Genomic DNA, 13,969 nt, shown 5'->3' with positions numbered 1-13,969 from the left:
GAAGCGAAGCTTGTATTATGACAAGGAAATGTAATGTGTTTTTGCTCTCAGGATGCATCGTAGTCTGTCCAGTATGTTTTATCGAGGCAAGAAGTGTTTTTTCCTCTTATCTGCATGTCATTTTGTAATGTTTACGCCATTTCCTGCATCAGTGCAGGCTTTGATATATCCCACCCCCCTGCCTGCGAGGTTGTGTTGTACCTCCTAATAGGGTAAATATTTGGTTTTCCATTTTGAGTGCCCATTTTAGAGCAAAAATACTTCAGAAAGTTTGTTTGGCCTCTTTTAAGAAGTACGTGATTAATTTTGAACCATATTTCTGCCCATGACTTCTGACCAAGACCTCAGCTTGAATGTGAAGCTGAATTAATGAGCCAGGAAGAATGTACTGTAGAAAGGTTTGTCTGTCCAAATTCAGTTAACGCATTAATTTTCAAAATCAAGTTTATGCGTAAATTCTGAGTAAATCCAGACCAGTGATGCAGAATCTTCTAACTGCTGCTTATAAAAAAAACAAAAAATAAACTTTTTGTTCTCTCCCCAACTTTCAACATTGAATGCCCCCTGGTGGAAGTTTATGATGAATAATAAAAATGTGCTTGTTTTCTGTTTAAGATTTTTCAAGAAATATGTGTGTAAGGAGAGATTCATTTCGCTGGACATAATGAGTTTTAAAAATGCTTTTGTAACAGATTTTTATGTAGTATGTGTCACTGCTGTTTGGCCTGTGCTTTTAAATCTTCCCCTTTCGTTCTGAGCTGCCATGCCGTGAAGTTTACATTTTACGAAGCCGTGTTTAAGCCCATTGGCTCCAGATTGTCTCGTCATGCAAATACCCAGCCTTCTCTAAAACATAGAACGGCCCTGGCATGCCTTTAAAGAGGATTTCCCAGTGTTTCACAGATACGACAGTGAGTGGTAAACGGTTTTTGTTTTAAGCAGGTTGGGAAAGATGGCTGTAAATTGCTGGCTGTTGAGCAGTATTTAGTGAGTGCTTGTGCTTCCTCTTCTCCAGGCTACGGAAAGAGTCTGTGCTTCCAGTTCCCCCCGGTGTACTGCGGGGGCCTCAGTGTGGTTGTCTCCCCTCTCATCTCCCTCATGGAAGACCAGGTGCTGCAGATGACGTGGGTTAATCCTCCGGGCCACGCATCTCACCAGCACTGACACTGCACCCCTTTATTTAGCACAGAGAATGCCAAACAGCATCACACCAGCACTGACACCCCTTTATTTAGCACAGAGAATGCCAAACAGCATCTCACCAGCACTGACACCCTTTATTTAGCACAGAGAATGCCAAACAGCATCTAACCAGCACTGACGCCCCTTTATTTAGCACAGAGAATGCCAAACAGCATCTCACCAGCACTGACGACCCTTTATTTAGCACAGAGAATGCCAAACAGCATCTCACCAGCACTGAGACCCTTTATTTAGCACAGAGAATGCTAAACGGGCCAGGAGACTTCCCAGGGCCTTTGAAAGAATCCCAAGGGGCAATATATATTTGTTTTATATAAAAAAACTTGCATAAATGACTTTCCTCCTTTTGGCCATTTGTGTTTACATTAGAACCTCCTCTACTGTTTCGGGAAAAGCTTGCAGCAGAAAAGCACATGCTCAGTGCTAAGAGCCACTTATCACACAGGAGCATGCTGGGCTCACACAGACACCAGAGACCAGTGAAAGGAAGACATTTTATGTGCAGCTTCACAGACAGTCTAACAGGAGCCTGATCAGCCAGCAGGGGTCGCTGCTGGGGGGGAGAGACCCAGGCTGAACCCCCCTGAACCCGGAGTGATTCTCCCACCAATTATTTGTCGCTGTGGGGGATACCAGTCACAGTCAGCTCTGGCAGGGTTGAGATTATTTTGTGCAGAAAGGAGAATATTTACATTGAATAGTTTGTATTTGGCATATTGTCCTGCATATTATTATTTTTATTTATTTTTTTATTTTTAAATGAAATTTCCTGAAATCTTTTCTTATAGTAACACCGTTTTTTCTCTGTTGCAGAATGTCAAACATTCCAGCGTGTTTTCTTGGATCTGCTCAGACGAATGACATCATCCCTGACCTGAAGAAGTATGTTTACATGGAAGCTTTACTTCCACATACAGTATCACCACTACTTTATGCTCTCCTTGCTCTCCTTCTTCTTTTTACGGCATATTACCTGGCTTACATTTGACCGAATGATCACGAAACTGCCCTCTGTTAATCTGCATAAAATTAGGTTCATGTGAGGTAGTGTTTACTCTGATCACGGACCTGAAGGACTGCAGTCTGGCATGTACTTAGCACTTTGCTGCAGTCATCAACACTTTCAGACCGTGGAGTGGTGCTCAAGTGTCTCAGTAAGATGTAAATGGTCTTGCTGATTGGCATTTGTGTGACCGGCCGCCCTGCGTCGCTTGACCCAGAATACCGTTTCTGCTGCTCTGCAGTTGGGAGTTACTAACCGTTTGCGTCGTCCACAGAGGCCTCTTTCGAGTGGCGTACATGACTCCAGAGTTCTGTTCGGGAAGGATCGCGCTTCTGGAGCAGCTTAACGCGAGCATTGGTAAGTGGAGGCTTCTTGCGACAGCTTGGGTTCAGAAGCGTCCTAACAAAACCTCAAAATGTCTGAGTGTGAGAGCTAGTTATTTAAAAGTATGCTTTAGGCAGTGTGTTTTGCTTTCTGTATTTTATTTTTTGCTTAATTAAAAATGCTGAAACACTGCCGAAAGTGTTTCATAATTTTTCATTTGAAAGGCAAAAAAGAAATGCATGTACAGTGTTTGATCATCGAATGATTCAACGAGTCCTGACTGCAGAAACATTTCCATTTTGTCCCAGAATCAAGAGGCGGTTGTAGAATCAGAATGGACGGTCTTTTTGGTTTCTATTTCTGGTTAAACGTTGAGTTAAGTCATTGACAGAGGGTCGTCATTTTAAATATACATATGTTCTAGGTCTCACGCTCATAGCCATAGATGAGGCCCACTGTATCTCCGAGTGGGGGCATGATTTCCGGGGAGCGTACAGAAACCTGGGGCTGCTGAAGGCCAGACTGCCGGAGGTGAGTGAGGAAGCAGAACCTGCCGTGCTGCCTCAGGCCTGCTGAGGAGACTGGACGTGCACTCACTAGAGCCCTTCATCTTTCCTCCGTTCTTTCGTGGGATATTATCGTGTTCAGGTTCCCATTGTGGCTCTGACGGCCACGGCCAGCCCCTCCATCCGGGATGACATAGTGCAGAGTCTGAAGCTTGTCCAGCCCGTGGTCACGTGCACCACCTTCGACCGGCCCAACCTCTACCTGGGTGTGCAGCGCAAGTCCGGTGACATGACGCAGGACCTCAAGCAGTTCCTGGTTGAAAAGAGCAAGTAGGTGCCCACCACCCTCATATACATGCACTCTCATATATTATCATGTACTCTCGTACACACTCATACATTGTCATGTACACTTGTGCACTCTCATACACACTCGTACACACTCATGGACTCACCGTTCACCGTTCTTTCGAAACCGCTATAAATTCCTCACTCTAAAAGCGTTTCTGTCATGCTTCAGATCACCACGTGTAAAGCTCTTGCTGATATTGTAGTGTCTGATTGGTTTTCCGAGGGGCGAGTATGAGTTTGAGGGCCCGGCCATCGTGTACTGCCCCTCGAGGAAGGAGGCGGAGCGGGTCTCCTCAGCGCTGTGCAGGCTGGGCGTCCTGTGTGGCGTGTACCACGCTGGCCTGGCGACCAAGAGGAGGAGAGAGACTCAGTACGCCTTCATGAGAGACGAGATCCAGGTCTTCACCTCTTCATTCTGCTTCAGTTCTGCTTTTTTAACACCTGCTTTAGTTTTGCCCCTTTAACACCATGTTCTGTGTGTGTGTGTGTGTGTGTGTAACGTAAATCATCCTGTCTATTGTACAGCATATTAAAACAAAACCGGACAAATGAAACAGAGTGCAGCTGCTCTCCTTGCACTTTTCTGCTGTACTCGACTTGTGAACCGAGATGTGTGCCCTCCAGTCGGGGAGAATCAGGGGTTCAGGAATCTACTGTCTTCGTCGTTGTCCGCAGTGCATTGCAGCCACGGTGGCCTTTGGCATGGGGATCAACAAGGCGGACATCCGCAAAGTCATCCACTACGGGGCCCCTAAGGAGATGGAGTCATACTACCAGGAAATCGGGCGTGCCGGGAGGGACGGGCTGCCCAGCACGTGTCATGTTCTGTGGACCGGCGGGGACATGTCCTTAAACAAGTACACAGCCCTCTCTTACAGCAGTCACTCATAGGGCTCATTTTGGGAATTTGTATCTGTTTTGGGCACGTTGTCATTCTGAATAAGTTCTGTAGGGTTTGAGGGGTACTGTGTGTGTGCAGTCTTCACTCCCGTCTGAGCTGTCCACCAACTCAGCTAGTTATTTCCTCAAAGGAACCTATTTCAGGCCTCTTTGATTATCTTTTAAATGTTAGAGGCCTGAATAATAATGATCCGGTAGTTCAAGGTCTGCTGCTCTGAACTAACTGTTTTTCTCCTCAGCAAAATTATACTTTATGGACCCCTTTCTTGTGTTCAGCTTGTTCAAATTCAGGATGCAAAGGCACTGTTCTAAGTCATTCCAGTCTGAATAATTAAATCAACATCAACGCTCAGTCTTAAACCTTTCTCCAACTCTTGACGAAGTGGGGGTCTAAAACGCTAAAGCGCTGTTACATCTGAAATGCTCTGCAGGTTCCTCCTAAACCAGGGGAGTAACGACCGATTCCGAGGCTACAAGATGAAAATGCTGGCCAAAATGGAGCAGTACCTCAAGTCCACCAAGTGCAGGAGGAAGTGAGTTTGCCTTCAGTTGGTGCGGGAAGCCAAACACATTATTATAAAACTGTATACTTAATAAATACATACACGATAAATGCAGTATATCTCCTCGTAAAGTCAAAGTGATGTTTGGCACTCTTGTACACAGATTAATCCTTTCCCACTTTGAAGATAAACAACTGCGCAAAGTGACATCTGGTATTATCGGGACCAAGGAGTGCTGTGACAACTGCAGATACAGGTTAGTTCTCATGGGGCAGGCCCACCCTGGTCTGTGCTCTGGTCTGTATCAGTGCTTTTCCTCACTGCTGTCCTGTGCTTCTCTGTGCTGTCAGCATGGTACAGAGCCTCAGTGTGGACGAACCGGAGACCAGGCTGCAGAATTTCGGCAGCGAGGCCTACCAGCTGATGAGCGCCATCTCCGCCCTGGATGAGAGGTTTGGGTCGGTGGTGCCCGTTCTCTTCCTGCGGGGCTCTGTGAGTCTGACTCTCCTCACCTGCTGTACGCCTTGCCTCAAACTGAATCATGTCACACACCTGGCCCTTAACACGGCTTTCTTAACCTCTCACGCACCTGAGCATTAACACTGCTTTCCAAACATCTCACACACCTGAGCCTTAACACTGCTTTCTTAACCTCTCACACACCTGAGCATTAACACTGCTTATTCTATACTGGGGCTGTGGTGTAGTACAATGAGTAACTAACTGGTTGATTCCCAGGTAGGGCACTGCCTCTGTACCTATGAGCAAGATACTTAACCTTAATGGCTTCAGTTAGGATCTTGCTTGTAAATGAATGCAGTGTAATGTGATGCTTCCCAAATGTGCCCAGGACCTGTTTAATGAGTGAATACATTTCATGTGACCCAGCCCTTATTGAAACGAGGTCTGACAAAGGTTCACATCTTGAAGCGACCGCATGCATACTGTAACTAGTGCTGTCCATGTGTCTGGTGCAATGTTGGGAATTTGGCTGGTTTTTAATGTCCCTCCCTCTTTCTGTTGACTCCTTTTAATCTTTGGCTGGTCCTCTCACACCCTGTTGTTCTCTCTGTCCCTCAATCTGCCACTCCATCTCCTTTCGTCCCTGCATCATATGCTTTCTCTCCCTCCCACAGAGCTCGCGGAGAGTGCCAGATAGGTACCGCAGGCACCGGCTGTTTGGGGCGGGGCAGAGCGTTTCGGAGGGCTGGTGGAAGGCCCTGGGCCAGATGCTGCTCATGGAGGACCTCCTGAAGGAGACTACAGGCCGCAACAAGTTCTCCACGCTGTGCAAGCTCACCCCCAAGGTACCGCACTCACCCCCTGCCCGTGTGGGACTGTCCCGAGATCAGGCTTTCTCAGCGCTTCCGTTTATAACGCAGGGCTCCCAGGAATCCTCCAAAACCTGGCTTAGAGTGTGGAAAATTCCAGTTACATTTTGCTGAGTGACTGAAGGCTGAAGGAGGAGGAGGCTTGATTTTAAATTGCTTAGTGTAGCTTGCATGACTGAACTTTCTACATAACCTATTCATATGCTATTACAAAAGCTTTCCTCAGATTTGAGCATTTACTGACATCAGCATTTTCCAGTTCCAAGTCCCTCTGTAAACCGATTTGTGTATACAGTTTTGCTCACTTTTTGGTAAAATATATTATACAATTATTTGTTTGCAAATAAGATAATTTGGAGATATTTGTTTTCGTTTCGCCCAAGTGTAAAAGGATAAAACTGTATTTGCTGACTGTAAGCAACATTAGTAGATTTGTCAGGCGACAGATGGTGAGTTTCGCTCTGGTTGTTTTGTGAAGGGGAGGAAGTGGCTCTGTTCAGCAGAAGACCAGTCCCAGCGCACCCTCTTCCTGCAGCCCAGCCCGGACCTGTGTGCCAGTGTCTCTGTGCCAGCGTAAGCCTCCCTCCGCCTGGTAGTGCCTGCATGGAGAGGAAACACTGCTCTGGGTCAAAGCCGTGCTCACGATGATCCCATCCCCCAAAAGACCACAGCTTCTCTGTGTCCTGGGCCCTCGTCTCTGCCTTTTTCCGTGGGGAAGAATTTGATTAGGCGCCGTTTGGGGGAGGGGGGGTCTGAACCAGCCGGACCAGCTGCTGCGGCACATGTAACATCAAACAGAGCCGCGGGCTCTGACCACATCTGAAGAGCCCTGTCCGATTACAAGGTCAGGTTCACTTTGAGCCCACGGCAGGGGCTTCTACAGCTGGCTCACAACTTAGCAGTGCAGTCACAATGACATGTGACTCAAGAGTCCCTTGGCCCTGTGCAATTGTTCCTGAAACTCAGAGCTTGTTGGGCTGCCGCTTGCAATGCTCCTCTAAATGCGAGTATCGCTGGCTCACTGCTTTCCACACAAGGGAAACGGTGGTTACGGTTGGAGAGCTGGAAGGTGCAGGGAGAGTGCGTGTCCCTCCTCGCCCCCTTCAGAGATGTCCTCGGGGGAGATGGGCTCACATTTAAGCAGCTGGTCTTTCCGGGGAGTGTGAAATTGTGTAAATCTGCAGCATTTCAAGGCTGGCGCCTATCAGATGATGGGGTGATATCTTTCTCCTTGTGCTCAGCCATCCTGTCATAAATCCCCTGGGCTTTGGGTCCTTTTCCACAGCGTTCTGACTAAACCGTCTTCCTTTTCTGTCAGTAGTGGGGAAATAAACTGTGCATCCATGTAATATTGTCTTCACGCTGTCCCAAAACATCTTGTGCTTTAGTTTCACCCTCCGTCTAAAAACAAATGACAGAGAGTGCTGACATCGTGGCTGCTATGCTGTGAAATACGTTTATTTTTAGAACAGGCCGCACGTTTTTCTCTGAAATTATACTCAGCATTCCGGATGCGCTGTAATATGCTCTCTAATGTTCAAATGTTAATCAACCAATCCGATGTTTTGATGGTAGAAGAAGCGACGTCCCCTCGTCTCCTGCATCTGGTTTTCCCGTTAGCCACTCGGGGACCCCAATTCAGGTGAGTGTGTAGAGCTTTATGTAGATACCTTCTGTGAATGATGTTCCTGGTGTCACTTTTGTGATATCTGTTTCTTTCTGCCATTCATTTCTGAGCTGCACACTTCACAACAGATACGGTAGTGGCTTATTTCGACCAATTGTTCATTCTTTTCCTGAGTGGGCTGCTTATATGGATCTTAGTGCTCTGTGTGTCTTGTCTCCTCTGAGGAACCTGTATTTCATCCATGACCACTAAAGCTGTAGCAGTGTAACCTTTTAGAAAGGTAATCCTGTGCATGTTATCTTGTACATTCTCAAATTCTCTTTCCTTCTTTCACTCTAGAGGTCACAGCTGGATAAATATGCCAGAGCAGAGACCAGTAAACTTGTCAGGTCTGCTGATGCATCATCTGCAAGGTACTGAATGTGTGCAGTTGGGTGGTAAACCTGAAGGGTTTGATGGATTGCTCAGGCTCCTCCCTCAGAAGCCATTGATCATTTTCTGTGCGCTGGTTAAGTTTGCTGTTCCCTCGAGTCTGTCGGCCATGTTTGAATTCCTGTCATGCAGTGAGCTCCCAGAGCAGTGAATTGTTTAAAATGACGAATCGTCAAATTTATTGAACAAGCGTGTGTATCAATACATAAGCTTTGCACACACAATACCTGCCTACCAGGGCTTTCATTTATTGTAAAAGTTGAAGGATTTGTAGGGCTATAGTCATGTCTGGCCTGGTCTCCCCTGCAGGCCGCAGCCTGGGTCCTCCATGAAGCCCCCTGCATTGAAACCTCCTCCCCCGGCCGTCTCCCCCAGAGAGCTGGAGCTGCAGGTACAGCAGCGCCTCCCTCTGGGCCTGCGCCTCCGTGCGCCTTCACACAACTCCTGTGCCCTACCCCAGGGTCTCCTGTGCCCTACCCCAGGGCCTCCTGTGCCCTACCCCAGGGCCTCCTGTGCCCTACCCCAGGGCCTCCTGTGCCCTACCCCAGGGCCTCCTGTGCCCTACCCCAGGGTCTCCTGTGCCCTACCCCAGGGTCTCCTGTGCCCTACCCCAGGGTCTCCTGTGCCCTACCCCGCCCTACCCCAGGGCCTCCTGTGCCCTACCCCAGGGCCTCCTGTGCCCTACCCCAGGGTGTGGGTCTCCTGTTCCTTCATTCACAGAGTGCAGGGTCAAAGGAAGTGCCTCTGTTCCCATGTTCACTTCTCATCACTAAGAAGCATTTATTCTTCCTTTTAAGCTTTTTCTTATTGTACTTTTACAGCAGTTCTTCCTCTCAGGTGTTTGAGCACAGATCTACTTTGATTCCTGCATTTCCATAATGTGTCATAGTGCTGACTACAAATAGATAAGGAGCAGTAAGGTATTATATTACCTGCTTCCCTGGTCAGTGCATTAGCTTACCTACACTGTCGAGTACATTGGTGAAAGAAATAAACATCTGAGAGGCACCATTATTAAGTTTGGAACCAGGTGTCCTTCTTCATCTTGGTTATAAACCTTTCTTCCTTTGAAGGTGGAGCTTTATGGGAAGCTTGTTGCTGGGCGACAGAAACTGGCCAGTGAGAAGGATATTCCGCCAGCCATACTGGCCACAAATAAGATCCTACTTGACATGGCGAAGATTAGGTATGCTTGCTTTTGTTTTGTTCTTTAATAGTCCTTTAATGTACATTTAAGGCTATAACCACACCAAAACACTTTTCTGTTACTCTGTACAGCAGTTTAAAAGTTGCCATAGTAACTGCTATTGCCAGACTATACAGTATGCCATATGTTCCTTCGCTAATGGGTTGGTAATTACCATTAAGATATTAACTCATTGGGGGTTTGGTGATGAGAGCGTAGACAGAACATATCCACCCATTTGAGTGTGATTTGGCGCTAGGTCTGGTCTAACGCTGTGCTCACTTCCTGCAGACCGTGCACGCAGGACAGCCTGAAGCTGGTGGACGGGGTTTCTGAAGCAAAGTCCAAAATGCTAGAACCACTGCTCCGTATCATCAGTGAGTTCTGTCACAGCCACGGGCTCCAGGTAAGGCACGATGGGCCAGAAGATTCCAGACGCACTCCAACTCATGAACTCCCCACTAAACTGGGCTATACCCTGTCACCTCGTTCAGACCATGTTCTTGACCTGATCTGACCTCAACCCATAAATCCATCTTGTGAATTCATTCAAGTGAACCCTTCCTGTATCTTCAGGTTTGTGCATGTTAATTGTTTGTAGTTTGCTTGGCTGTTGCTTCCGGTAAACTAGGATATTGGACACCGTTGCAGCAGAGCTTCAATGAAATGCAGCCTCCAGTGATGTGGGAAAACTTAGATGGGTGGTTAAGTGTCAACAGCCATGTATTCATTAATTTCCCCTGATAAAGACAAGTGGTGTGTAATTTTAAATATACATACACCGTTGCGTAATGCTCTGAAGGGCAGGTGTGGGTGTAAAGACACTTGTTTTTCGCTTTATATAACCAGATAAAGGCAAAATAAAGATAAAGGGAAAATCCTCTGCGCGTGTGGATACTCAGGACTCGCTGTTTTCAATGCCCAACCCGTTTCCCCTCTCTCGCCCTCAGGCCGACGCATCCCCTAAAGCTGTAGAGCCCCGCCCGTCTGGGCCGGGGGTGACGGGGGTCACACTCGCCCCCTTGTTGGGCAGCGCCGCCATCACCTACCGACTCTTCCAGGAGGAGGGTAAAAGCCTGGTAAGACTGCGTTAGCACACACTCTCTCCTGCTCTTCAGCTCTCTCTTTTTACATATCTGTATATTTAAAACATATATATTTCAGATTTTTACCCATTTTCCTCCCAATCTTGTGGCCAATTGTACCGTATTTATTTCAATGGCCCATGTATACATGAAACACTGCTACTACCCTGCCCCTCGAGCCCCAGACCAAGGCAATCAGGGGGCCCCTCATACATCTGTATGCAGAAAACCTCCCCCCAAGTCCCTCCCCCTACCCTCGGAGCGGCGGCCCAATTATCAAACTCAGATCTGGCAGGACCGGGGCGCGAACCCCGCTCCTCGGTGTACAACTGCACCAAACAAAATTCCCATGCCTCATGCCACCACCGTGCTTTTTAACGGAAGCAATGCTACCATTTCTGTTGAACCTTCTGATGCTGTGAGTGGCTGGGAGGCTTTGAGGGCTCTCCGGCTCTCAGCGCCTGTCAGGAATAGCTCGTGGGGATGCAGGTGTATTTTTAGAGCTGGTGAGACTACTGGGTGCTGGAGAAAATTGGCCGACTGTTCAAACCGTGTACAAATGAAGTCTATCCTAAACCCAGACTTCCTGCCTCCTCCTGGACTGCTGATGAACATGGACATGTAGATTAACCTCTTTTAAGAAAATGTATGCGTCTGTGTGCATCTGTTTGCATTTCAGAAACTGGTGTCTGACAGCCGCAGTCTGCCCCTTGCCGTGGTGGAGTCCCACCTGCTCCAGGCTTGGCGGGCCAACCTCCCACTGGACGCAGAGCGCGCCGGGCTGACCCCCACCATCCGCACCACCATCGCCAGCGCCATCACAGGACATCCCGTCAGCTCTGGTACACGCGTGTTTCAGCTTATATACACACCGCCGGGTGTGTATGAACTGCCTCTTATTACTGCGAAGGGTCCTACAGTCTGCAACCAATCACACCGGTGCTTACTGCACCAGCTGTTCCAGAGAGTGAAGAGTCTCAGTCTGCAGTGTTAGGGTCTCAGTCAGCAGTGTTAGGGTCTCAGCCTGCAGTGTTAGGGTCTCAGCCTGCAGTGTTAGGGTCTCAGTCAGCAGTGTTAGGGTCTCAGCCTGCAGTGTTAGGGTCTCAGCCTGCAGTGTTAGGGTCTCAGCCTGCAGTGTTAGGGTCTCAGCCTGCAGTGTTAGGGTCTCAGCCTGCAGTGTTAGGGTCTCAGCCTGCAGTGTTAGGGTCTCAGTCTGCAGTGTTAGAGTCTGAGTCTGCAGTGTTAGGGTCTCAGCAGTATTAGAGTCTCAGTCTGCAGTGTTAGGGGTCTCAGCAGTGTTAGGGTCTCAGTCTGCAGTGTTAGGCTCTCAGCAGTGTTAGGGTCTCAGTCTGCAGTGTTAGGGTCTCAGTCTGCGGTGTTAGTGAACAGAGAGAGTTTCAGTCAGCAGGGTAGTCCCTGCCTTCTCTGGTCAGTCAGATGCCTGCAGTTGTGTGTGAGTAGCTGAATAGGAAGCTGTGCTTCAGCAGATTGGCAGTGCTGCTGCAGAGTAGGAGGGAGAAGTGCCTAACTGCACACCCTTCAGGGCGGAGCGCCCACGCTAACCACCGCTGGGCAGAGGGTCTCTCCACCAGGGCCTCGCTGTTAGTCCTGCCGATTCAAAACCGGAGAAGACACTTTGAAACAGGGTTAACAGAAAGAACGGCGACACCTGATCGAATGAGCTTGTCAGAGAAATTGATGGAGCCCCTCTGGAAGCCGTTTATCAGTCTCCTGTGCATAGATCCTCATTCTGTGCTCAGGGGTTAGGCTGGGACAGGCAGCTCAAATCATTTCTAAAAGAGACAGTCAGCAATTGCACTTAATTTTCTCAATGGGTCGACTGGTACAGATTAAAGTGCTTAATCAGACTTACCCAAATTATTGCCTATGATTACACTGATGAGATTAATTTATTGCTCTGGTTTTAATTGTGCTTTGCCAGCAGGCACTGCCATCTAGTGTGTTGAGTAAACAGCGGGGCGCTGATTAGGGCATAACTGACAGGTTTCATGTGGGGATTTTTCCTGCCGCTGTGCATTAATGTTCAGCTGTTCCCTGCTTCACCATTTGAACTGCCTTCCTGTTTGAATATTATTATAAGCCATTATTCTCCATTTAGCCGTGTAAAGAAATGAAATGAAATGAAAAAGTGTAAACAAAGTTAAGGGAATTAAAATGTCCATTTCCGTGGATAATTAACTAAGCAGGAATGCATTTGTACAAACGAAAGAAATGTACTCGACCGAATGTTTAATTTTCGTGCTGCTGCTAATTTAACACATTTCAGCAGTTCTTCATTAATTAGACTAGATGTGTTTTTTTTATTCTCAGTTGGTGGTGAGGGCTGGGGGCTATGATGTTGATTCATTTTTTTCAAAGGATTAAAGTGTCAAGATTCGGTTGACAATTCCGAAGTATACTGTAATTCAGTTTTATTTCAAATAGCTTAATTTCAGCACGTAAAAATGTGGTTTCCCAAGTAGACTCCCAGCCAGGACTGGCATATTACAAGCAGGCAGGAGCGCTCCAAATGCCCGCCGCGCGGTTTTATCGAGCACGGCACAGCGTTGGTGCTCAGTGGGGATAGGAAGAACGGACATTTGGATGTGGGTTGCCCCTGGTTGGGCGCCTTCTGTGTTTTTTTTTTATTCTCTGGTCAATGCTTTGGTCTTTTTACAATGCCTTATGGCGCGTGAACACACTCCTGTCTTTAATACTGATCGGTGATGAAAGGCGCAGATGAGATGTAGTTGACGTTTGTTTTGTGTGCGGTATTGTGCGTGTGTGCCTGGTGCGTTTGCTGGCTGTGATTCACGCTGTGGGAATGCTCAGAGTAGGGCGTTCTGCTCCCTGTAATCCTGTCCTGAATCTCCCAGCCAGAGCCCGAGCCACGGTCAGCGCCCGCACGCGTTCGTTTCCCCTGCAGAAATGCAAGGGCATCAGCACAAAACCTCGCTGGAGGAGCTGTGCTTTAAACCCGCAGAGCGCTGTGTACGACAGCCCCTGTGAGCGTGTTGGAGGAGAGCACGCACAGTGCTCCCCCGAGGCTCAGGGTCCACTCGTCCACCCTGTGAGCGTGTTGGAGGAGAGCACGCACAGTGCTCCCCCGAGGCTCAGGGTCCACTCGTCCACCCTGTGAGCGTGTTGGAGGAGAGCACGCACAGTGCTCCCCCGAGGCTCAGGGTCCACTCGTCCACCCTGTGAGCGTGTTGGAGGAGAGCATGCACAGTGCTCCCCCGAGGCTCAGGGTCCACTCGTCCACCCTGTGAGCGTGTTGGAGGAGAGCACGCGCAGTGCTCCCCCGAGGCTCAGGGTCCACTCGTCCACCCTGTGAGCGTGTTGGAGGAGAGCATGCCCAGTGCTACCCCGAGGCTCAGGGTCCACTCGTCCACCCTGTGAGCGTGTTGGAGGAGAGCACGCCCAGTGCTCCCCCGAGGCTCAGGGTCCACTCGTCCACCCTGTGAGCGTGTTGGAGGAGAGCACGCCCAGTGCTACCCCGAGGCTCAGGGTCCACTCGT

At 48.6% G+C, this 13,969-nt stretch overlaps 1 protein-coding gene across 4 annotated transcripts in view; it reads left to right on the top strand.

Moving 5' to 3' along the window:
• The window catches only part of wrn (WRN RecQ like helicase), a 36,328-nt gene that overhangs the window by 12,834 nt on the left and 9,525 nt on the right, over positions 1 to 13,969 (top strand). For all 4 annotated transcript variants that reach the window (XM_061263703.1, XM_061263704.1, XM_061263701.1 and 1 more), the window contains exons 14-32: positions 1,016 to 1,124; positions 2,017 to 2,085; positions 2,481 to 2,563; positions 2,955 to 3,061; positions 3,179 to 3,366; positions 3,611 to 3,785; positions 4,063 to 4,244; positions 4,719 to 4,820; positions 4,954 to 5,046; positions 5,141 to 5,282; positions 5,927 to 6,097; positions 6,600 to 6,694; positions 7,697 to 7,763; positions 8,088 to 8,161; positions 8,490 to 8,571; positions 9,254 to 9,366; positions 9,658 to 9,772; positions 10,317 to 10,445; positions 11,131 to 11,293. In XM_061263703.1, coding sequence (XP_061119687.1) covers positions 1,016 to 1,124; positions 2,017 to 2,085; positions 2,481 to 2,563; positions 2,955 to 3,061; positions 3,179 to 3,366; positions 3,611 to 3,785; positions 4,063 to 4,244; positions 4,719 to 4,820; positions 4,954 to 5,046; positions 5,141 to 5,282; positions 5,927 to 6,097; positions 6,600 to 6,694; positions 7,697 to 7,763; positions 8,088 to 8,161; positions 8,490 to 8,571; positions 9,254 to 9,366; positions 9,658 to 9,772; positions 10,317 to 10,445; positions 11,131 to 11,293 — 2,259 coding nt within the window. The remainder of the gene's footprint in view (positions 1 to 1,015; positions 1,125 to 2,016; positions 2,086 to 2,480; positions 2,564 to 2,954; positions 3,062 to 3,178; positions 3,367 to 3,610; positions 3,786 to 4,062; positions 4,245 to 4,718; positions 4,821 to 4,953; positions 5,047 to 5,140; positions 5,283 to 5,926; positions 6,098 to 6,599; positions 6,695 to 7,696; positions 7,764 to 8,087; positions 8,162 to 8,489; positions 8,572 to 9,253; positions 9,367 to 9,657; positions 9,773 to 10,316; positions 10,446 to 11,130; positions 11,294 to 13,969) is intronic.

Source organism: Conger conger, chromosome 12 (genome assembly GCF_963514075.1).
Source record: "Conger conger chromosome 12, fConCon1.1, whole genome shotgun sequence".
Lineage (NCBI taxonomy): Eukaryota > Metazoa > Chordata > Actinopteri > Anguilliformes > Congridae > Conger > Conger conger.
This window is presented reverse-complemented; position numbering and strand designations above follow the sequence as displayed.